At 42.5% G+C, this 24,747-nt stretch overlaps 1 protein-coding gene across 21 annotated transcripts in view; it reads left to right on the forward strand.

Annotated features, from left to right (window-relative positions):
* The first annotated feature begins 3,737 nt into the window (after positions 1-3,737).
* Positions 3,738-24,747, forward strand: part of SORBS1 (sorbin and SH3 domain containing 1) — a 73,754-nt gene continuing 52,744 nt past the window's right edge. For 2 of the 21 annotated variants that reach the window (XM_090145058.1, XM_090145069.1), the window contains exons 1-7: positions 4,324-4,672; positions 13,135-13,190; positions 14,867-14,932; positions 16,975-17,070; positions 20,719-20,838; positions 22,407-22,433; positions 22,588-22,703. In XM_090145058.1, coding sequence (XP_090001184.1) covers positions 4,641-4,672; positions 13,135-13,190; positions 14,867-14,932; positions 16,975-17,070; positions 20,719-20,838; positions 22,407-22,433; positions 22,588-22,703 — 513 coding nt within the window. In that variant the 5' untranslated portion in view covers positions 4,324-4,640. Of the gene's footprint in view, positions 4,673-13,134; positions 13,191-14,866; positions 14,933-16,974; positions 17,071-20,718; positions 20,839-22,406; positions 22,434-22,587; positions 22,704-24,747 lie in introns of all 21 variants that reach the window. The other 19 variants (XM_090145067.1, XM_090145065.1, XM_090145060.1 and 16 more) reach the window with 16 other exon arrangements.

Raw genomic sequence — 24,747 nt, forward strand, 5'->3', positions numbered from 1 at the left:
GGCAATGACTTGCTGTGAGATCTGTTTTTCTTCTCATTAGCTTTCATAGTTACAGATGTATCTGGTTGATGATCCCAGACAGCTGGCTGAGTTAGTCAAATCCACATTTCTCCTCTGCCTGATGTTTTGAGTCTGGATATTTATTAATTGCATATACAGTAAGTGCTGTAAGCAGGACTGCTGGGACTTTATTTCTGTGAATGCACAAATTTCTCTGCTGGAAAACATGTTACCTCTTGGCTTATAGCTTGTTCCTGGAGGACAGAGGACCAGAGGGCAGTCTGATTTGATATTAGATCCTTTTAATATTTAAAAGATACAGGAAAGAGGGGAACAAACTCTTTAGGAGGATCTGTGGTGATAGAACAAGGGGAAATGGTTTCAGGCTTAAAGGGGGTAGATTTAGGTTGGATGTAAGGAAAAAGCCTTTTATAGTGAGGGTGATGAGACACTGGAACAGGTTGCCCAGATGTGTGGTGGAAGCTTTGTACCTGGAGTCATTGAAGACCAGGCTGGACCATGCTGTGAGTAACCTGATCAAGCTGCAGGTGTCCCTGTTCACTGCAGGGCTTTGGGCTAGATGGCCATTAAACTCTAAGGATTCTGTGATTCTATATTGGCTTGTCTTTAGCAAGGGCGCAGAGAGGTGCATTGCAGGAAAATACTGAGATGAATAGACAGAACAGCCTGAATTTTCTTTGTGGCTGCTTCTCCTAATTCCCTTCTTTACTGCTCTCTTATCTCTTCTTAAGCCACTGTTGTTGGAATAGCTAGTAAGCTCAACTGCTTGCCCAGAGACTGACAAATATTTAGTATTTTGAGCATCTAAAAAAAGTGAGAGAATTTTACCAAAAAGCAGCTTATTTGCATGATTATCTCCTGATTGTACCTTAAGGTTAATTCAAGCCTCTACAGCTCAAAAGTTGGTAACTGTTGGTAAAACGCTGGTAACCAGCTAATGCTATTACAAAGCTTTTAATATTTATTAGGTTGTATTCAGTTACTTACGTAACCAGGAGTGCCTTTCACTGAATTACAGACTGATTGGATCACTAAGGATCGGATATTGGTAAGCTAAGCTTGTTTTAAGAATTTGCATCAGTTGTTTTCTGTATTAGTGGAGCAGATCCTGCAGTTGCTAGACAGTGTGCAGCAGGTGATCGATGAATCTAATCCAAAAATCACACTGTGCAGGTTTTACTTCTGTTTTACCTGAGTATAAGTGGCAATGCTGGCTGTAAAGGGGTAGAGTTGCTGGTGTGCAGGTGAGGATGTATGCTTGACTGCTTGGTGTAACTACCATTGGTTTCCTTAGGACTTGGATAAACATGACAGTTCTAAGTTTTTCCTCCTGCAGTATTATTTAGCAGGCCCTTAATTTTACAAGATTTCCTGGACCATAGACAGCAACTGTTCAACGTAGGGCTATACTTTTTGTTACGTGTGAGAGTGTAGATGGGCTAACAGCTCGAGTCTGAGAGTTTAGATGAGTTAGCAGCTGGGGGTAACTGCTGCTCAGGAGGCTGCTGAACAGCTGATCGCTCCCAGCCTGTGTCAGCATGAGGCATTGCTTCCCAGCTCCTGCTCACTTCTTAGTTCAATGGAAACCTATGTCTCCAGCTGAAGTCTCTGAAGATGTTGACCTCAGATCCTGATCAATCATAACCCTACCAGGTAGTAATTTTAGTTGTTTTAAATGATAGATCAACAGTCTACAGTGTTTCTCTTATTTCCAGAAGGGACACTGGGAGAATTCCTCAATTCAGTAAGGAAGCCAAATCATGCATTTGCTTTTCTCAGCTGTTTAAGAAAGATTTCTAGCTGTTTGTCTTGTAGCCTACGCTTCTCTATTTCTCTCTCTCCACTTAACAGGCTGTCTGCTTGTTACAAGGGTCTTCTGCTAGCCCTTAATTAGCCCTATGGATTTGCTCCTACTATGAGGTTATGTGCTTATCCAGAGTTGTTAAAAGGCTTGTATGGATCTTTAAATGGAATCTTCTTCAGTCTCTGGTGACAGTTTGAGCCCTTTCACGCCACAGGGATCAGTGTGAGTGCTTCCTGAGTCCTTGTGTAGTTGCACTGTACTGCCTGGCCAGCAGCAGAGGCTGGCTGCATTGCTGCACTCTGCAGTGACGCTGGTTCCCATAGCTCTCAGCTGGGGAGGGCTGCGCTGTGGGGTTCATGCTCAGGTCTGAAACATCCCAGAGGATCAGGGTGTTGGAGGTTTGTGGCAAGCTAGGGCTCATCTCTGAGCAGAAGTGTGCTGTAGAAGTATCCCAACCAGAACTGGGTGGCTGTTTTGTAACAGAGCAGACGCTCCAGCCCAGCAGGACCAGGATCCTGGGTGAGTGAGTTTTCTCAATCGTGGTGCTGGGTGTAACTCTAGCAACAGCATGTTATTTTGGCTGAGTTTTGTTTTGTGAGTCAAACCCCAGTACTCAGAGGAAACTGAGGTAAAAACACATGATGCAAGTGCACTTGCCACCTTCCTCGTTCTGCAGAAACTTCATAGCTTTTACTTAGCATCTCCCAGATCTTCCAGAAGAACCTTATTTTTTAGACTGCATTTCACTGTCCTATGGCATATTGGGGTGGCATAAAATAACTTGTGTGGCTGTATCAAAACAAACAAACACCCCTACTGATTGTACAGCATGATTTGTGGAGTAGCTTATAGCAAGAGTAGCCCACTCCCTCCTATGAGAAAGTCTGTGTATGGATTTGACAGCCAAACAGATATGATGAGGGTAGGTTTTCCAAGGGCTAGAGCAGTGGTCTAGAATGTCCTAGAGCTGGGATCTGTCTCTGTTATGCCAAATGCTTCCTTTGTTGTGCAGATTGTTTTGCATCCTTCCCTACTTTGCCTCTGCATAGGTGCTATTCTCTCATTCATTAGCTGATATTTTTGTAGTATGGTTTCTGCCCAGAAAACTCTGTGATCAGGCTCCAGAGCAGACTTGAGAAGGAGATAAAGGAGGATATCTTTGGGTGGTGAGAGAGGTCTCCTGTTTTGTACTGTTGTCTGAACTAGTGTGCTTCAAGTAATTGAAGGTGATGATTGTACAGTTTTCATTGGACAATGTTGTGTGGGATTTTTTTTTGGTTTCTTTATTTTTCCTTGGCTTTCCTGGTTTGCTGTTTTATTAGGAGGTTTGTACACCTGACTTTTCAGGGGCTAGAACCTGAATCCCAACCTGAATTTTGTGAGTAACCTCTGATACCTTCTTCTGAATGTAGATACTTCTACCAAAGAATCCAAAACTCCAATCTGAGCTCTCTGTGAAATTAGTCTTTAATTGTGGGCATGGGAACCCTTTGTTTAGTGTAATCAGATACTGTAAAGTACGTGTTTAGGAATGGGGATTGGTCTTTTTGAAGCAGAATTTTCCAGCCACTTCTGGCCCCTTTAGTCAGTGTGCCAAGTCAGAACTGTGCCTTTATTGGCCAAGAGTTAAATACTTCATTTGATGAGAGATAAATATCGGGGTGCTGAATGTACACTGGGCAGGAATTAAAACGGGGGCATGCTGCAAATCACAATTTCACAGTGCATTGGTGTGTATTTACATGTGTAGCATTTGGAGTCCTTCGTTCTGTTCTTTGCTAATGTTTTATGTAGAGTATGACATTAGTGTAAGTGTTGACCCACATAGTAACCTTTGCTCTGTGCCCTTCTGCAATCAGCAGCTCTGGACACCTGTGTTGCTTTCTGGGCTTCACTTGCTAGGAGATGCTTGCCTTGCAGTAACTTTCAGTACATTTTTTCAGTCCCCTGGTTTGTCAGCAGGTCAGTGCCCGTATGTGTGCATTTGAGGCATCACAATCCAGAATCAGGCTGCGGGCAGACCACACTCCTTGCCATCCTGAATGCACCGCTTCCACCCCAGTACAAGGCTGTGGAGTGGTGGAAGTGCTCAGGTGTGGGACGCTGTAGTATGTCTTGTGACTTAAAACATCCCTTCATGTGAGCTACGAAACCCATGGCGTGGGCATCATATAACATCTAGTAATCATTAAAGTGGTTTGTTTCCCTGTGTGACACATGAGGATTTATGTGAGGAATCTCAGCTGCCAAGTGCAGAAACTTTAGCTGTGACCCTTCAGCTCCTACCCATTGAAATAGGATCTACCATGTCTACCGCTAATGAAAACATTCCTTCCTTGATAGGCAGATACTCTCTGGTTATGAAAAAGAAAGAGGAAAAAGCTCTTTTTTCAAGTACTTCCCCTATGCTTTAATCAAGTATTTCTACAAGGCTTGCTTGTTGCTTCCCTTCTGTAGTGCATCCCATCTCCCTGCTACCACAGCGTCATCTCCCAACTTTCTCTCCCTTCCCCAGCTCCGGAGCTGCAGGAAGAGCCAGCATCTGGCCTGATGACAGTGGCAGGCGAGTGACAAGCAGGCTGGGTGGGGGTGGCTGATGATGAGCAAGCCTAGTGACAGCATGGTGTGACTAAGAACCCACTGGCTAATAAAAGCACAGGAGGAGGAGGAGCAAAGTATTTAAGGGTGTCAGGGAGAGAGAGAAAGGTTTCCACAAATTTTTTGGTACACTTCAGCAGCCAAGTGGGTGGGCAACACAGTGAAAGGCTTCCTTAACTCTTATCCTCTTATGGGATGAAATTAAGGGGCTAAGAAGATGGCACCATTAACTGAAAAGTCTGAATCAAGGTAAGAACACTGCTGTATTTTTTTCCTAGTTAGTCAAAACTAGCCTTCCTGGAGCTGTTGTAAAGCCCTGGGAGATCAGTTCACTTGGCACTGGCACCTGCTAATGTGCAGTGAGTGGGTAGGTCTGCTGGGCTCCACGCACTAACTTTGAAATTGTTTGATTCACATGGGTGGGTATTTCCAGTTGCTGCTTGAAAAGAGAGGAGATATCTAGAATAATCGTTTTGTGAGCTTGTGTCCTGGATAAGGGAACTAGCAGGTCCTAGTCTCTGTATCCAAATTACTGCATCATTCTTCTGACTAACTTTATGTGAAGGAGTGGTTGAGAGTTATTCCTGAGAGCTGAGTCCAAGTCTATTGCTAAAATGAAAGTGAGGAGAGTGGATGTGGAGTTCTCAGCAATATGTCACTTGAGCCTTGAGGAGTCAGAGGGAAGCGAAGATGAGATTTGGTTTCTGAAATTTGGCATTCTTCTATTTCTGGAGATGTTTCAAATGTCAAACCATTGTTAACCCAGAAGTTCAGTTTTCTCAGAATGTTTTCAGTACCAAGCAGAGGAGCAGTTGCTGTGTTCTTCATTCCAGCATGTAAGTAGCTTTAGAAGCAGCAAGGTGAGCAGCCAGGACTTTAGCCTGAATTCCTGGCAGGTGTGGCTTTGCTGTCTGGCCTTGGACACGTTACAGCAGCCAGCCTTCTGGGTTTTGCTGGGGCCTTCTTGTGCCTATATTCAGGCAGATGAATTGGTTCCAGGGAAATTTCTCTAGAGTAGCAGTGCCAAAGGCTGAGGAGAACAGCCCTGTCCAACACCATGCATCCTCAGCCTTATCAGAGGTGTGTTGGAAGAAGGGGTATGGCTTACTTCCTTCATACATTGGCTAGATTTAGCTTGTTCTGTCATCTCCTGGAGATCGCTGCAATTGTGTTTATAATGAGAACAACTTTTGAAATGGCTTAGCTTATTCTGAAGGCATCATAAAACACTCAAAGACTGACATACACACCTTGTTTACGCTGTTCTGGCTCAGTTAATTTCAGACAATACATAGGACAGAGGCTTGAATCTTCCATCTCTATGCCAAATGTTGCTTAGTGAGTGTTTGTGAAGAGGTTGAAAACAGCTAGCGCTAACAGAGGTCATGATTAACAGTTGTCTGATATAATTGCCAGAGTGATGATTTAAAACCAGAGCAACTCCTCTGCCTTGCAAAGCTGGGAATCTCAGGATGTGTCTGAGATGGTAGAAGGTGATCTGTAATATTAAGGTATTTATTTATAATGTTAGAGGTGTACAAGAATCTTTCCTCTACAAATATTTCACAAAAATTGGGTTAATTAGAATCTGAACTTTGTGACACCAGTCAATTGCTAATTAGTATTTCTACTTAATGAAACTTCCACTTATTTACTACTTTGCTGTTTGAGAGCGTATGACAGCAGTGAAGGCAGCCTTTATAGTCTGTGCTGTACAAAATCATGCAAGAGAAGCTGCTGGATGTTGTTTAGATGATCTAATTGATTGTATTTACAGAATGCCATTCACTGTATTAAATGCAATGTAGTGTTTGTGTGTGTCCCTCTGTCCTGTGGTCAGCTGAACGGATCCATTGTTATATGTAATTAGGGCTTCTGGAATTTGGGTCTGTTAATTTACAGTAATTCTTCTGCAGACACAAGTGGCCCCGTGTCAGAGGTGTATGCAGCTGAGTGCAGCACACAGAGCACCCCAGCTGCATGGATGGTACAGATAGTCCCAAAACAGCTTGAACTAAATGAATCTTCTGCTTGTTCCAGTTGAAGTATAAAATCAGCATGCTCTAGGCTAGGTGCAATTGCTACTGTTTGGCCCAAAAAAGGTAAATCTGCAAAAAGGTAAATCTGACAGTGTTGAATTCATTGCCTGTTATTAACTGTAAGTAAATGGCAATTTCAGTAGTTGTGTGAGTCCTGCTTGAATTCTTATGTAAGTCTCAGTTAAGCATCCTGAATTGTCCCAGGTGGTGGTGAGCTGCTAAATTGTTTACTGCTTTCCTTCAGAGCTGCAGTCTGAGAGCTGTGCCCTGGGAGTTGCCTTGCATGGGCTGCACTGCCGCTTGTCTGTAGAGTGCTTCTGTCTGTGAGGTGTTAGCATACGTATTGCAGATAAAGCTGAGAAGAAACTGCCACCTCCCCCCTCTAATGCTCTCAGGTGCTGTGACTGAATATAGGATTTTATTCAAAATACTCTAGAAGTTTCTGAACCTTTACAGTGTGAGCTGCTTGGGTGTATAGGTGTTGCACAAAGGCACTTGTTTCTCTAGCAGACACATGATACATGGGGCACAGCCAATGTCACCGTGATCTCAGCCATCAAATACAAAAACAAAAGGCAGTCACAATGGACTTGGGAGGAAGTCAAAGCCCAGTTACAGTGCATTTAAAATCTATTGTCTATTTTTTGACTGGAAAGTTACTGATAAGAGTAGTTAACTCATCCTGTGGGAAGCAGGGAACCACCACATGCGTCGTCGCTCTCCTTCCTGCCTTGTGCCAAGCTGTTGCTTTCCCAGCCCTGAGCCTGTGGCAGAGCAGGTTGCTGATGGCTTGAGCAGGAGACACCTCCAGCTCCACAACTCTATGCGTCTAAGTCATCATCACGAGGGCTCAGTGGCTGATGACAGTATTCCAGTCTATTTCTTTGTATGGGAGATCCCTGTGGGCATCAAATCATTTTCTGAAGTTCCACTGACCATGGAATTGTTTCTCAAAGACAGGCCAGAGTTAGAATAGGCCAGAGAAGCTGCTTTGCCTTTTAAACCTTGCTTGTCAGCTCTTGGGCATCTCACCTTCAGGCTTTGCTCTCTGTTTCTGTGACACTGAGCAGAGTTAAAGCTTTGGATGTTCAGCCTTAAAGGTATGCTGTTTGCTTGCTGGATTTCAGAGATGGATGACAGCACGTAGACCAGTGGCTTTGGAAACGTCTGTTTACAGGTTTGCAAATGGAGACACAGAGGTGTGATTCTTTCTGAAAATGAATGGTGCTTACATAAACAGAAAAATGATGTTGGTGCAAAACAGTTCGGTGCTAGCTGTTCATCAGTTAAATTTAGGCTGCAAGTCAGAAACGATGTTCTACTCATAAGAAGGAAGGAGTTGGCTTCAAGGAGGAGCTGTAGAGGCAGGAAACCTTACCAGTTTCAAGCTGGAACTTGAAATGTTCCTGCCCAGGATTGTATGACACAGATGCCTGCAATAGCATGGGAGTAGGCTTGATGACCCCACGGATCCTTCTTGGCAGTGTTTGAAAGTGGTGACCTTGAACTGAGTTAACTCAGGTTGCTGGTAAGCGTTGTTTACTCTGAAGTTGGTGACTGAAGGATAACTTCATTCTGAAGGCATCTCTGAGCTCTTAAAGTCACATCTCCTAGTTTACATTTCTTATTTGATGGGCTGGCACGTTACTGTTAAATTGTACCCAGACTGGCACACATACCCCAGATATGCTCATTAGGAAGGAAGCAAACATGCACCATATTTAAAAAATAAAAAAAGACAACAGTACTGTGTATGCAGTGTGCTATGTTTGTTTGTTCCAACAGCTGTAAGCTCAATTATTTATAAGAACATGCTATTCCAGCTTGTGTGTAGCGCTGCCATTTGTTGAACTTAGCTGAGCCTTCACTGCTCAGTGCTGTGTGAACCTTTGCTGAAGCATGTGGGGAGGCAGCTGCTCGGAGCTGGTAGGACTCCAGGCTGGATGTGGCTCTAGGCAGCCTGGTCTGGTGGTTGGTGATGGGGGCTGAAACTAGATGATCATTATGGTCCTTTTCAACCCAGGCCATTTTATGATTCTTCACAGTCCTTTCATGACGTTTATTCTTAGGAGCATCATATCTTCCGATGGAATAACAGGACATTCTTTAACCCTTAAAATAAAACTGACAGGCAACATATTTCTGTCAGTATTTCAGGATAAGAGAGTAGTGATACTTGGAGAAGAGAGCTGATTGACTGGATTAACCTGGAGCTCTGCCTCTTATATTCCCAAGTTACTTTCTCTTGCTCCCTTTTATGTGGTACAGCATAAGAAATACAGCTGTGTTCTCCAGTGGCTTGCTTTAAGCAGAGGAGCCTCTTAGTAGCAGACGCTGGCAGCAGCACAGCCCTTTGCCCCCTGTCCAGCTCTGGGATCACATGGTGCTGGCACTGCTGGCTGAGCGGAGCATCTGGGGCAGGAGCACTGGTGGCACTGAGAGAGGGGCTGAGCCAGGGGCTAAAGAAGTGGGTGCCAGCAGTAATGTACAAGGGCTGATCAAGTGAAAAATAGCATTTGTGAGTGCTCGTCATCTCTTAAATCTGAAAATCTCCAATTTTCTTCTAAATGCCTTAATAGCTAGACTATAATTACATAAACAAGACTTTGATTTTTCATTTGTATGCTACAAAACACTCAAAGCTCTTGTGTGTGAAGAAAAACTTCTGTGAATGTGAAAGCTCAGAACTGAGAAGCTAAAGCAGGAATCTGAGTAATGAATTTAAGGCCTGCCTGATGAGTTTTGAATGCTTACGGTTAGCAACAGCTCTTAAATTCTAAGTAAGTCATCGGGGCTATCAGTAACAGCAAGAGAAGAAAGCAGAGGAAATGACATTTCCCCACACGTACATTAGACCACCAAAAATAACCACCACCCACGACTCCCGGCAGAGATACCGGTGGCTGCAGAGCGTGCGTCCTTACTCGGGACAATTAATGAGCTGTTTGTTACCCCGACCGTCGCAGGGGGAGCACTTGAATGTTTAGAGCATGTGAGATAATCCAGAGACATGCTGTGCAGCAGTAGTCACTACTTATCTGCATTCCTCCTAAATAGGGCTCTAAATCCACCGTGCTCCGTTTCCACACCAAGTAGGGAAGGAGCTGCGGCCCTGGGAGAGATGTGCTGGGGGTGAGAGGGAGGAAGGAGTGCTGAACACCCGTCTAGAGGTACGGAGCTGGCAAGGAGCTGCTGCATGTTACGTACAGGCGTTGGCATCTTCAGCATTACAACTGCTGGCTTACGCCCTTAGGAATTCATCACCTTTCATTGTGTTTTGAATGTCTGCAGCTTTGTTGCTATGTCTGTCACATTTCAGGAAAGGCATAAATTCAGACCTGGCAAGGAGACAGTGGTCTGCTCCTTACAGCAGGGAGCGAGGAGACACTGCGGTGGTTTTGTGTGGGAGAGCGGTTTTTGTTTTGCCCAATTTGGTGGTACTATTTTTCAGTTCCGAAGACTGGCACAAGGGATCCAACCTTTGATTTCCTCCGAAAGATTCAGTCTTGAAGTATGGCTGTGCATTCTGCACATGTCTGTGGGTCTGTGTGACCATTTCTACAGGAAGCTGTCTGAAGGAACCGAGAGCAGCAGATGTTCCCAGGTCCACCTGCCTCTGCAGCCCATGTGCAGCCTGTCCAACCAGCTCTGCCTCAGGATGCTCTCCCAAACACAGACAGTGTGCTGACTTACAGCATGTATGTTCCCAAATGTTACAGAGGGCAATGCACCCTGGCACCAGGCCAGATGTGCTGTTGGACTGAACAGAATCTGGCCCTGAGAACAGCCTTAGACTACATAAAATACAAGCATAACAGGACTTCAGTCAATGGTTTAGGTTAAGCCTATGGAAAACAGGGTGCAAAAGGCACTGAGGTACATTCTCAACTTCAAACATACTCTGTAATTTCCTCAATCTAAGCAGCAGATTTTTTTGTACCAGGATGCAGTGAGTCTGCATACAGACCCTCAAATGACCTAAATCAATTTTAAAATGGAATGTCCAGAATTACAGTAGTTAAAGTGCTCTAGATTGCTTACACTAACCTTCAGCACTCCAAACCTATTCTTTTTATGGGAACCTACATTAAGTATATGTTCATGAGTGCTTGAATAATACTGGTTAGTTTCACGGTTAATGAACGCTGAATGGTTGTTGTTTTAATTGGATTCTGTAATTGCAACTAAGTGTGAGTATATGGGTGTAGTCGTTTTTCTAGATCTAGTTCTAATGAGTTTGCACACATTTAATTTAGGAAACTTATTCCTTTAATTACTACTGAGTTTCTGATCTCAAATCGCTTCTTGTGGAAAAGTAATTTGTTCTTTTAAGGCCAAATAATTGAGCGTTTTTGTGTGTGAGTTCTTTGTTGAATGCCTTTCTTAGCACAGTGAAGCAAGTGCTTTATTCTATAACCAGCGTCAAGACTCCCAAATACAAAAGAAACCACTAAAATCAGAGTTTCCTGGCAGTTGTGATGTCACTTATTCTAAGTGGAGAAGAGACACTTCAAAATGAGTGAGGCATGGGGTCACAGAGGTACTTGCTCAGATACTGCTACTGAGGAATGTGCTCTACCACCGTATTGCTGAGAGCCTGGCCTTTGCCCGAGTGTGAGCTGTGTGTATCCTGCCAGAAGGGTAGCATGCTGAAGTTTGTTGGGCCTTTTTTAAATCTTAGATAGCAGAGGAAGACATGCAACCTTTTGGGGATACTCAGTGTAGAGGAAATGTCCTATTGACTTGTTCAAATCCCAAGGAGAGGGCCAGTGCTGTGCTAGTACTTCTGGGTGCTAGCAGTCTCCTCAGTTTCACTATGTTTTTATTCCTAAAGCTGAATTGAGACTTAACTGCAATAGTTTTCTCCCTGCTCTGTGAAGTATTTTTCCAGTAAGTTTAACTGATAATAGTTTTCCATAGCTAGAAGAATGTGATATTGCTTCATCCTTTGCCTTGATAATCTGTAATTTTAGCTCATCTATTTATCCTTTACCTCAACTAAGGTAATTACTTTCTGTAATTGAAGCTTACAGAGATCAGAAAGATCATTTTTAATAAATACATTTAGCCAAATTCTCAGGCTGTGTCAACCATTCCTATTTCAGGGCTCTTGCTTCTAATATGAAATGGTAGGAACAAAAGGTGGGTGCTGTGTTGGCAGGCCTTTTGGTTGTGTTCGGCTTTTGTTGAGTAGCTTTAGTTTGCGCCCGCTGCTCCTTTGCTGGGATCAGTTTGGAGTTAGGCTGTGCCCTGCTGAGCCTTCTCCAACCCACAACGTAATACACTGTGTGGGCATTTTAATGAATAATATAACTAAGTGTTGGCAGCTGTTGCTGGTGTGATACGCCTGAAAGCCCAGGTATCAGCTAGTTTTACGGATGAATCCTTTATTTTATTTGCCAGCTTAATTTTCTTTACTTTCCTTTTGACTGTCTATCAAATGTGCTCATTATATTCTGATTGGTATGGAATGAATGCTGCTTGAGAATGGGCATGCTTCAGGCAAGGAGCAAACTGAACTCCCTGAAGACAAATTTCCACCTCTTAGATTGCCCTGCTACTGACTCTACTTCTTATAACAGGAAAACAAGAAAACAAAAAATGTCTTCTCTGCCACCTTGTTTCTCCAAGTAGCCTGGAAGTAAGAGAAGGTGTAGTATTCCCTCAGATTAGGGTGTTTGTTTATGCACAATTGCACAACTTGTGATACTTATTTCTATTTGTGCCCTGGAAAACATTTAATTAGCTGGAATCACTCATGCTCTATTTAGTGCTAATTTTTGGGGGGGAAGTGGGAGGGAGAATGAGACGTGAAATTAAAGAGTTTTTATCAACCTAGACCTCGGGAGAGTTAAGTAGTCCTGGCAAGCATAGACTGTTCTGTAGAAATGCTGCTCTTTTCAGACCAACTTCTGCAGTGACGTTGAAAACTGTTTGTAGGTACCAAGCCCTACCAGGCTCTGCAGTTGTCCCTCGTAGTTTCTCGTGGCTGTGAAAATTGACTTTTTTTCATCTCTGTTCACAGTTGGAGATCTTTTATCTCAATTTGGTAACTTTATTGCCTTTGATCCCAGGAGCATTAAAGCTTCTAATGTTAAGTTTCACCTATTGCCCCCTGTTCCTGATGATACCAGGAACAGGACTGGAAATGGTTGGTGCAGAAGTTAATAAACATTTCTACAAATACTTGTTCTTCATTCTAATGTCTTCCACCAGAGGAGCTAGTGTTGGTAGGAGTAACAGATTACCTTGAAATATGGCAGTGAGCTAAGCTTGAGAGTTTTAGCTTAAAACTGGATGGTCTCACTAAGATTTTCTTTTTCTTTTCTTTTTTTTTTTTTTTTTAATCAAAGATGATGGGTTTTTCGTATATTAGGAGCTTATCCAGATTTGCAGTGTGCTCTATAGAAACTCTCATGCTTTCTTTGGTGTAATCTTTAGTTTGGAAAGTTGTATGCATATTATGTGAAAGTACTCTTTAATTTCTGATAATTATCAACAAAAATGGTAACTGCTGACTGACATAAATACATCTTGATTTTGAAACTCAATTTCTTGAGGAAATTCTTGCAGTTCTTACCTTAACTTTTGTGATGATTGTTCAGCATTAGATACGCTGCTGTCTAAGCAGATTTTAAACAAATTAACCGCTCTACCTTTCACTTTAAACAGAGATAAACAAAATCCAGAAGTGAAAAAGGCAATTCCTTCCGCCACAATGAGCTCTGGTAAGTCTGTGTTGTTTCCTGCTTGTTCTCATTAACCTACCTTACTATTGCTGGACTTATTTCTATCCTTTGGATCCAATTACTTTTTTTTTTTTTTCTGACTCTTTTGCATCCTGGTTCTCAGGCAAAGCCCTGGCATTGCAGAATGTTTTGGGTTGGAAGGGACCTAAAAATCCCTCGAATACCTCTGCCATTGGCATGGATACCTCCCACTACACTAGGCTGCTCAAAGCCCTATCCAGCCTTACCTTGAATACCTCCAGGGTCTGAACATCACAGCTTCTCTGGACAACCTGATCCAGCGCCTCCCCACCTCATAGGGAAAAATTTCTTTATAGTATCTAGTCTAAATCTACCCCCTTCCAGTTTAAAATCATTATTCCCTGTCCTATCTCTACACTTTCTGATAAAGAGTCCTTCCGTAGATTTCTTCTTGGCTCCCTTTAAGTGCTATGGGATCTCTCTGGACCCATCTCTTCTCCAGACTGAATGACCCCAAGTCCCTCAGCTCCTCTTCACAGTTGCTCCAGTCCTCTGAGGAAAGGCTCAGGGATTCTGACTTTTGGAGAAAGAGTGGAATGGCTTTGTAGTAGTGTCCTGGCTAGACTTCTGTTGTTTCAAATTGGCCTATAAAGCTCTGAGAACCAGCTACATCTTGAGCCAAAGTTGGTCACTTTAGCTTGTTGTAGTCTGGAATGAGATCTGAAAGACTTAAATCTGTTTTAATGGAGGTGAGTGCAAAGTTTGACATCTGGATAGGAAAAATTAGCTCTTCAAAGAAAAATGAGGGTAAATGAAATGGAGATAGTTGGGGAAAGGACAATTGTTGGGTTTGTCTGGGTAATAGAGTAAGACTGAAAAAATTTAAGTAGATACCATGCTAAAGTACCGTATGTAGAACCCATGGAATAACATCCCCACTTGATTTTAGCACGTCTCAGCTGGAGTATTGTGTCCACTTTTTAGCACTGCATTTTGAGAAAAAACAGAACCATTTGGAGATCGTATGAAGGAATACCAGAAGACTAACCAGAAGCATGAGCTGGGAATTTGACTTAAAAGTTGCAAAAACTTCCATGTTTTAAAACACTGGAATAAACTGCTCTAGGGTGATGCTGTAAAAACTAGTTAGGCAAACACATGTCAGTAATTACAAAGGTAGATACGTATGTTTCTGTTGTGGGTCAGGAACATGGCTTCAGATAACCATTGGAGATCCTTTCCAGTGCTGTCTTCTGTGTTCTCTGAACTTCACAAAACCCAGTTTGATTCATGCCAACACGGCACGTAGCTGGAAAATTAGGGAGCGTGGGCCAGCTCTCTTATCTTTGGGTTTGTACTCATGTCTGGCTGACACGGTAGCAAAGAGCATTTACTTTTCCCAGGGTGTTTATGTCCCGCCAAAAATGAAAACAGCATTGAGCTGTGTGCCATCTATACATACAGAGACAATCTCTGTTTTTAAAAGAGGCTGCAATCCACAAAAGGCAAAGAGAGACCTAGTTGTCATCCAAGAGAGATTTACATCTCCAAATAACACCGCCTGAGATGGTAGGAATACTTCCTATATCCAGAATCAAGTACTGCAGACCCATGGCATGCCCTCATATTCAGATGTGAAGTTCAGTTGCAAATGCTTTAACCTGAAAGTAATCTGCTTCTTGGTTTTCTTGCAGAACGTGAAGAAGTTGATGTTGCAAAAACTGTTGTCAATGGGCTGAGCAGCAACGGACAAGAAAAAGGTGGGTTGAGAGCTTCAGAGCCACCTCTGCAGCTCCCCCTGCATGTCAGCTGAGTAATGTGGTTGGTTTCCCTGGGCACCACAGCAGTGTTTCCAAATTTAGTTTGCCTGGTGACTGATACAAGAAAGTCCTTGTGCTACAGCATGCCAGCAGCAGCATTTTTTAGCTGAACAAGTGCTCTTTGTCTTTTAAGCAACAAAAGGCGGCAGGCTGGGTTTTCATTTTTGCGTACTTTTTGTGCTGTTCTGAAGAAAGCAGTACACTACTTCTAGTACTTGCGTGCACCTGTGTATCAGTATCTTGATGTGTTTAAGCAGCATGGACTTTCGGGTGCCTGTGTGTGAACCCTGTTAACCTCAGTGGAAGATGAAGTTCTGAGCCAGAATTAAAGAGCTGGAACTGTTTATGTAATAAAGAAACGTGTAATTAGCAACAAGGCTTTTAAGCCCCAATTTATGTGAACAAACCAGCCTTCATGTTAACATCAACAGACTTGAAGCATAAAATAGCATTCAGTATTATATAGTGATGGTGTGTATTTTGGCAGGGTGAAAGCATGTGCCTGTATGGGTTGGTTGTCTGTAGGGTTCATTTCCTTTCTTTTCTTTTGATGCCTTTTTAGAGTGGTTAGTATTTTGACTGCATTGTGGGTGACTGAATTCAGTCAGTTGCAAAGCAGAACAGCATTAGAGTTGTTTCCTAAACCGCAGACTCTTTGGAGTTGAGAGATCTGTTGAATTCAGGATGCTCAGGGAGATGCGTGGAGAACAGAGTTTGATTTGGTTTGCTCTAAGGCAAATGGCTTTCAATCCATGCAGTCAAATCTAAAAAATCAACAACTATCTGTGGTTTGAAAAAATTTGTTGAGCTCTTCTTCTAGCCTCTTGCTTGAGAGCCCTTTGCCAGATGGAAGTCATGCTTCCCACTTCTGCCTGGGGCCAGACGGATCTGCCACCAGGTGATGTGCACAGTGCTCTGAGGTCAGTACCTCTCTCACTCTCACCCAGTGCTCAGAGGTGGTGTGAGAAGTGTTAGAGATGTGGTTCCTCTTGCTCCTGATTTTTTCAGGCCTGAAGGAGGTGGAGTGAAGAGGACACCTGCCACTTTCCAGCTAAAACATGCAGAAATCTAATAGATTCTAAAGGAGAAAATCTTGGCTCTGCAGAAATCAACAGCACAACTCACATTTCTCTAGTGGAGCTTTGACTGCATGGTGTTAATCTTGGCAGATCCTATTGAGAATCACCTATATGTAGTTTCACCTTTTTTATTTTCATCTGTAATGGAGTTCCCCATTAGCAGCAATAAAGAAATGGAAAGGAAGTAGCAACGGTTTTGGAGAGTTTTGTAACCTCCACTAGAATTTTGCACTGTGCTACCTATGATTTTCCCCTACATTATTTTAGCTATATGTATACTGTAACTACTATACTAAGTGATGGAGTGCAGGGAAAATCTTTAATTTACTGCTTTGATAGATGTCTTATATTTCTGGACCAGATATTTGATGCTACGCTTCAGTGTGGAACTGCTCTTCAGGATTGTTTAATATTTCTGTACTGTTTTGTTGCTGAACTTATAAAATGTGCCCTAAAATCCAGAATTCCTGTAGTATGGATAGTTTTTGATGTTTCTCTCTGACCCTCTGCCTGTTTTTTCACTTTAACTGAGCCACTGTAAAATTGACTTAACATTTCTATTTTTGCATGTAGTGTATCGCAGCTGAATGGTCACACTAAAAAAAAAATAAAAATTATGGCTTCTAAAAACTAATGCTTCCAGGTTTGTTACCCCTGCAGCATAGTGGTGGTCAGCAGCTAGTTGACTCAGTAAGCAGTTCTGTGCATGGTGTAAAGCAGACGCATCCTGGATTAGGACAAGCACAGGGATATTTTTAGTGGTTGCATCACTGCTCTCTGGACTGCTTTTGTATTTGAAATTTCCTGCTATTGTGTCTCTGAGTACATTAGAAAATTTAGTGGCATGATTCCAAACTCTGTTCTTCCCTTTTGGATGTGCCATTTACACTTTTGTGTTTGCAGCTGTTGACGTCCCTTTATACACACGCTCTATTTCTGCCGTTACAATAATCCCTGTGAAGAAAGTGAAAAGTTCTCCTCACCTAGTGCTGCCTACAGGTATCTTTTTCTTACTCCTCCTGCTGTGCATTAGTTGCCATCATTCTCCCTCTTTCTCTCTCTTTTTTTCCTCTCTGCTTCACCCATGTGCTTTGGCTGGCTTTCAGCTTCATCCTTCTCACTGTTTCCAGAGCTGTAGACTTCATCAGTAAGTAATAAAGTTAGCTCCTGATGGCACAGTGCACTGTTCTCAATTATGCTGCTTCTCTGCAGACATAATTGCGTCTGCTTGAATCTGGAATCATTGTAAGCTCTTCTTCTAGTGCTTGGTTATGAATGATGCTGTTACTACAGACTCATTTTGAACCAAACTCCTGATGAACCAGAGAACGCTTCCTGCGTAACTTTAGTGTTTATGAAAGTAAATAGACATCAGAGGTGGTATTTTACAGGTTCAAGCATAGTTCAACTTCTGTGGGATGGTTTTGTTATTCAGTGCATACGCTGACATTAGAGAAACTTTATGTGATAAATAAGGATGTCAGGCTCTCTGTTACCCCCTTCCCCTAACACGTTTTCCTGCTTGAAGTACAAGATTATTTTTGTTCTTTGCTGGATTTGGGCAGTCGTACCAGGCTAGCTGATACTGCTCGTCTCTTCTGATCTGTCACACACAAGCACTAAGTAAGGAGCTTATGTCATTGTGTTTGGTACCATCTGCTGGATCCCTCTAATGAGAAATTTGGATCTTTGTTTTCTCTATTTTGACTAAATTTCTGAGGACATTTGTCGTTGTCAATTTTATTTTCAACTCTTTTCTAAGTGCTCTGATTTTATTGAGTTCAAAACATTTTTTCAGTGATTCCTACTGTTTTGATTTGGCTTACGTTTGGAATAAGTTGTATGAAAATAAACTGTAGGGAAAATTCTCTGTTTCTTGGCATACGTCTCTGCAGAGGTGTCAGTCCCAAGACTTTCCTGTATCATTAAGGGTTTTGCCACCCAAACCTCTGCATCTAAAATGGAGCACACAAGAGCAGTCAAGCATAGAGCACTTACAGTTTTTTTTCCTCTTATGATTTTCTGTATCCCTAATTTGGAAGTGAGGTACGTCAGTGTGCAGTGCAAGGTGTGTGCTCTGCTGTATTGCAGCATTTAGAGCCATCTCTGTTAATTCTAGGCCTTATTCTCCCAGGCTGCATGCTCTTACTCTGCTCCAGGTGCACTGTTTATTTTTGCTGAAATGATTGGGAAAGACTTTTTCACTTGCTCATCTGCTTAATGACCAAGAATCAAAATGCTGACTGGAAGGGAGAGGAGGGAAAAGAATGAACAAAAGTGTTTAGTAAGGAGAACTTTAGCAGAAAGTGCTGAAGTTTTCTCCTCTTGCCCACTTTGCAATAGCCTAGGTTCAAGAAGAGGCTGTGGAGTAAAGAAGAACCAGCCATATTGCAATCTCTAGAACCTGGATTTCAGAAGATGCTGATATACTTTTCCTAAGCTTCAAAAATGTTATTAAGATCTGGCCTCAGTGAAGGGTTTTAATGTCTCCTGAACCTTACACTTAGCTTAAGATTCTTCTCAAAAAACTACTTTTAAGCTGGATGTTGGACTCCAACAGTCCATGGAGAGCAATGAACAGTTTCAGGACCTTTCTCCTCTTGTATAATAGAAGTGTTTCTGCTCTAAGCTCTAGCTGTTTTTGTGAGTGTAGAAGAATGACAATCCTTCACTCTCTGTCCTGGTAACTCCCAACAATGTGTCTATGCTTCATAGTTACAGTACTCTTGAAACTGGAGCCTCAAAACGTAAACTTTGTTGCTGTGGTTTGAACATGAATCTGTAGAGTCCTGAGGCTGCATGTTGTGTTGTTTGGATGTAAGTGACAGCCATAATAGCCCTGGACAAGATAATCTCCTAACCCTATTCTGCATCAGGTGCTTTAGGGCTTTCTCACGAAGAGTAGCTTCAGGTAGCAGATCCACCCTCAGTATTGGAGAAGAGGTGGAATACAGAGGGAGTCTGATGTTTTTTTCCATCAGTTCTGTCTTTGCTTCAATGCCACAAATTAAGTAACCTCTAGGAGGGGAAGGACTATCACACAGACATACCAAATGCTTCTCAGTCAGAGAAATCAGCTTCTATTTCAGCAGCCGCATGGGTGACTCTAAAGCATGATCTGTTATGTGATGTGACTGTTAAGTTAGTTTGTTTAAGTATTAAGCAGCATTTGATACGTGTGGATGTGCTACCTGAAACAATTTTTTGGGGGGGAAGGTCTTAAAGTTTTGTAAGCCCAAGTAAAAGCGTGAACCGTGGAGATTCAGCATTGAGGGTTTCCAGTATGAACCAAGTGCTTGACATGCAGTGAGTCTTCCCACTTACTGCTCTTATCCATCTGTCACTCTTGATGCTTCGTTGTGTTGTGGTGGTGTTTTGCAACCTTGGCTGAGGCATTGTTGTGGTCTGTAGGCACTGTCTGGGTGTGGATGTAATGAATGGTGTCTTACTGGAATTAGGCAGTGGATGCTGATCTGCAAAGCACAAGCTGTTATCTGGGCAGTGAGCAGCAGCTTCTAGCCTTTCCTTTCAGTCTGGAGGCGTAACTGTCATTGTGATAACAGCTCCCAAAGAAGAGCTCCATCCCTCCAGTACAGAGGGAACTTAACTCCTTACCTGTAAATATAAAAAATAATCATGTTGTCACTTGTGCAACATGGCACAGCCTCAGATCCCCTTCAGGCTCCCTGTGCATTGTCATGGAAGGACTAGCACCTCTCTTGAGGTAGGTCAAAGTGAAAAGGCCGATGGCAGCTGCAGTGCGGTAGTTGGTAGTAAGAAAGGGAGGTGATGGGTTTTCCTGTGGAAGTAGGTTGGATAAGTAAGTGTCTCTTTAGGCTTATTGTTTCTACATATATCTTAGAGGAAACAACTCTCCGGAAAGATTTTAAATAAGGGCAGGAAGATAGCCTTGAAGTTCTGTTTTGTAATTGCTGAATAAGGGGACAGGAGGAAAGAACCCAAATCCACAGACTGAAGTGCACGAGGGTAAACCTGGACGGAAGCTGTCCTGAATGAGCCTTAGCAAGGAAGCTGACATGACCTGGTGTTTGGCTCACAGTCATCTGTTAAATTTCTTTATACTTTGTGGCATTTGGGTTCCTACATTGAACAGATACAACACCATCATGGAATGGGGGAACCTGGCAAGGAGGTGACTTGCAGATCATATTCACAGTTACAAGGTTTTGTCCTCCAGTAAGCATAAGACTTTTTCTTTCTTTGCCTGCACAAAAGGCATTTTTAAGCACACAAATCATGCTGCTGTATACCACTGGGATATCCCAACTGAAGAGACACAGGTGTAATGCTGTCCTGCTGATACAGTATTTACACGCAGAACAGGCCAAATAAAGCAGATGGACCCATGAAATTTGGTTCAACCACTCATCCTTTTTTTCCTGCTTTCTTAGCTCTATTACACTGGCACAGAACTTGTTTCTACATTCATCAGTTACTTGAATACAAAACTGCTTTGAATACTCAATGCTTTAAATCCAGAGCTAATCTTCATCAACATAAACATTACTAGATCGATTCACTCGGAGACAGCCATGCTAAAGTTACTCCACAGAGCTCTGATGGTTCCTAATAGCTTTGTATCATCTCTTTCAATGTGTCTTCTCTGTGCATGTGCATTTTCTGTAGAAACAGATCCCACTAAAGTCTGCAGTGGAAAAGGAGCTGTGACCCTATGGGTATCTCCAACCTCTGAAGAGAATCAGAAAATCTCTTCGCCATGTCCTCAGGACTCTGAGAAACCTGAAAGTAAGTGAAGTGGGTGCAAAGTTAACTGGAAAATGTTACCTTGTAGTAACATTGTGTGAAGTCAGTTCAGGGTCTTGGGCTGTGTTTTTTGTTGTTGTTTGATTTTTAAACTAAAATTTAAAGCCTGAGGTCCTATAGCTGTTGGAAATCTCTTTTTAAAAACTAGACCAGGTTCTACATCTCCAAGGGAAGAGATGGACTCCTGTTCTCTTCCAGTGCATGACTGCTCTCTCATCAACTTAAGTTTGTTTACAGCTCCCTTTTGCTACCAGGAGCACCAAGAATTCTCCTGTAGCTGTTATTGTGGTGATTGGTTGGCTGTTTTATTTTATCTGTTCTGGCAGACTTTTATCCCAGCCAAGATGAACTAGAAAAAGGCCCAGTGGTGCTGCTTGCCACCACAGCATTCACTTGGGTTGTCAAGGGAGCAGGGGTGGCATCCCAGACAGACAGTGTCGCCACAGAGCTTTGCCATCATTCAATAGCAGAAGTGTAATTACTTAATTGTAGGAGACAGGCAAAGCATAATAAACCTGGCCAGTGTAATGGGTCTGGCAGAGAGGATGAACTCCCACAGGCAAGATGCTGTTAAGGGGGATGGGGGGTCAAACTTGCTCCTGAAAGCAAAGCACACATCATTTCTGGATGTATTGTTATAGGAAGGGTGATTCCATTAATTCCAGCCCCAATGTGCCACTTTCTGTTCTATCTTCTCCTCCCCTTCTGCTTTACCCTTGACCTTCCCTCTTTTCATGCTCCTGCCCCCCACCATTGCCTCTCACCACTGCTGATGGCTTCATAAATTTCCAGCAGCCTGAATGGCAGCGAGCCCATTACTATGGAAATGAGGTCGTTAATACTTCCTTTGCTTATTCTCTCAATCACTTTATGAAATGTACTTTGAAGCTGGAAGAGCTTTTTGTATCTAACAGCAAAATGACTAGCAGGGGAGAGGTAGTGGGGAGGAGCCCAGTGGAAGGTGGGTAAAGAGATGATGAAACCAGTGTACCCATATGCAGGGACTTGCTTGTAAAGTGACATTGTTTTGTTTTTAAATTCCTTTCACGTGCATGCACTTAGTGTGCAAAACCTGATCTGTTTGTTGACAGTCCTCTGTCCCAGTTAATCATATGTAGTGGCGCTGACAAGGGTAGAAATGTCTTCATCAGCTTTATCAGAGCTGAATATGGAGTCCCTGTGTTCCCAGTAGTGTATGGTGTTCGGACATGAAGCTGCAGCTTTAGAAAGTAGCTAGCTGGGCTGCCTTTTTGCCTCTGAAATAAGAATGTCAATGAACAATTGTTTCTTCATTGCTCTGAATGAATTGCCTTGTGTTTACAAAGGTCAGAAAGGAGGAGGGCATCGTGTTTGGGGCTGGTCTCTATGGTAATTAGGCAGCCAAGTCAGAGAGCATTTTATGTTTGAAGTGAAGTAACTCAACTCTTTACTCCAATCGGTACATGTTGTCTGTAAATGTAACAGTTTATTTTTATTTTTTCCCTTCCTTTTCCTTTATTCCTGCCCTCTACTCCCATCCCTTCCGTCCCTCTTTTCTGTGAAATGCTTAGGTCTGGAGCCAGAAAACACAGAAACAGGTACAAACATTGACTACTTATGTTGATGCTTCTGCTACTTTCTTGGAAGTATTTCTTTTTGTCTGGAGGAAAAAAAAAATCCCTTCCCTTCACTAATTCTGTAGCTGGAGGGAATTCTCTGTCATCTGAATTGTTTTTTTTCTTTCCCTTCTAGATGATTGGAGATCATCACCCAACACTGATGCCAACGGGGATGCCCAACCATCTTCTCTGGCTGCCAAGGGTTATAGGAGTGTGCGTCCGAACCTTTCCTCAGACAGCAAGCCACAGGTAAGCCTTTCTTCTGCGACTCTCAGGGTGACCTTCTGGGTTCAAGCACTGGATTCATGGGCAGACGTCCTTGGTTGAACTCCAGACTTTGCTGCAGACTTGGGTAAGTTACTGTGCATCAGCTTTTCCTTCCTGTGAAATGGGAACAACACTGATGTCAGCAGAGTGCTGTGGAGCTTTTGTGTTCAGAGAGACCACAGTGTTTCCTTGGTGGATGAAGAAGGACAACAGTGCTATTTGCTTGCAACAAAAAGGTGAAGTAGCCATCTGTTAGTTTGTCTTCTGTGTTTTCTAAAGGTTGAGCAAGCTGAAATAAGTTGTTTAGGATGGGCCTGACATTACTGGGGAAATGCCTTTCAGTTTTAATACTGTAACTGTAACAAGCCTCTTAAGGCTGTCAAGGGAAAGATTATATTTGTACCTTAGAATAAATTGTGAAATGAATCAATTAAAAGAAGATGTAACTTCATCCTTTTGAGTGAATGGTCTGCACACAGGTGCTCTGAATGCTGATAAGTAAGCCCTTTGTTAGAAACTGTTTTCTTATGTGAAATGGAGAGCCACTGAAAGCCCTGTCCCCTGCTAGGGTGACTGCTCCCATCGTCAGCAACCTGTAGTAATGTCACAGAGCAGACACTGTTCCTGAAATTTTTAAGTGGAAGATGGCACAGTTCAGATGAAGACTTGGGAAGGAGCAGCATCCTAAAAGAGAGACCTATTTTCTGCCTGACATTTACAGTGGGTACTCTAGTCACTTGCTGATCTTATTGATGAACAGAGAGAAGACTTAAGCATGTAGTATTCCTTACAGAAGTAGCCAGGACTACTGTCCAAACTGAAGTGAAATGGAACCAAATGAGAAAAGGCAATTGCGAGTAGATAATTTGTATTTTCTCATAATTTTCTCATTTTTCACTGTATAGCAATACAATGATAAAGTGAGCCTAATACAGGAAAGTGCTGTGGAGCTGACTTCTTTGCATTAAAGCTACTTTCTATAAGGAACCAAAAGAGGATGATCCTGTTCCAAAACCAGAAGCCCTTCAGAAGAAGCACTTCCCAATGCACTTCTTCAATCTTCCCTCATTGGGGATGAAGGTGAAAGAGGAGCAGCACAAGGACAGGAGTAGCTGTAATTTTATGAAAATAGTTTAGATATGTATCCATCTAACAAGATTAGGTGCTGACCCCAACCTGTCATGTGTGGATGAATTTTACAGGTGGTACTTCTTCATATTTTATTGTTGTGAGCTGTTAGGGAATCTTCATTCTGATTGTGACTATTTCAGAAGTGATTTAGCCACTCTATGCCCATAAAGATACAGCAGTGGTATGTATGTGTGAAACATACTTCTATAGTTTCCAGAGGGTTAATTAGCAAGAATGCAGGGAGCTGCTGTTCAGTAGGCTGGTGTTTTAGTTTATTCTTTTCAGCAGCTTATCATTTTTGGCAACTGGCAGCCAAGTAAAAGCAAAACCTCTCCTCTGCAGTTATTTTTCTTCAAAACAATCTGACTTTCAGCAAAAATTCACTGTGATTGGAATTGGAGCTGCAATTAGCTGCAAAGTACCAAAACCAGTAATGCTGTCTGCTGCTTATTTTTGTTTCCAGCTCTCCCACTCCTTTAAAATTCACTGGAAAGAGAATTTCTCTGTAGCAATCTTAATTTTGAAGGCAAATTCTTATTAACTCAATTCCTCAGGAAACTTCAATTATTCTGATTTTGTCAAAAGCATTTTTAGGACTGAAAAAATCCTGAAAAAAATTCAAGGACCGGCTTTTCAGTAGCAATAAATCCTGACTTCTTACTTGGACAACTGCAGTCTATTGTATTCACATCTGTTTTCCTTAGCACTGGCAAAACTTCGTCATGTTCATCTTTTGGCAGTGCACTTTATGAGAAGTGGAGATGGTCTAGAGCTCTGAATTTGGCTTTGCAATTCAGATGAACTCTGTGCTGGGAAGTATTTGGTTACACTGACATATGCCTGGGTTTAGTTAGGCAGGATATTAAATCTTAATATGGAAATGTGTAGGCAGGGA

This window comes from Phasianus colchicus, chromosome 8, assembly GCF_987193195.1.
Source record: "Phasianus colchicus chromosome 8, bPhaCol1.hap1.1, whole genome shotgun sequence".
In the NCBI taxonomy this organism is placed as follows: domain Eukaryota; kingdom Metazoa; phylum Chordata; class Aves; order Galliformes; family Phasianidae; genus Phasianus; species Phasianus colchicus.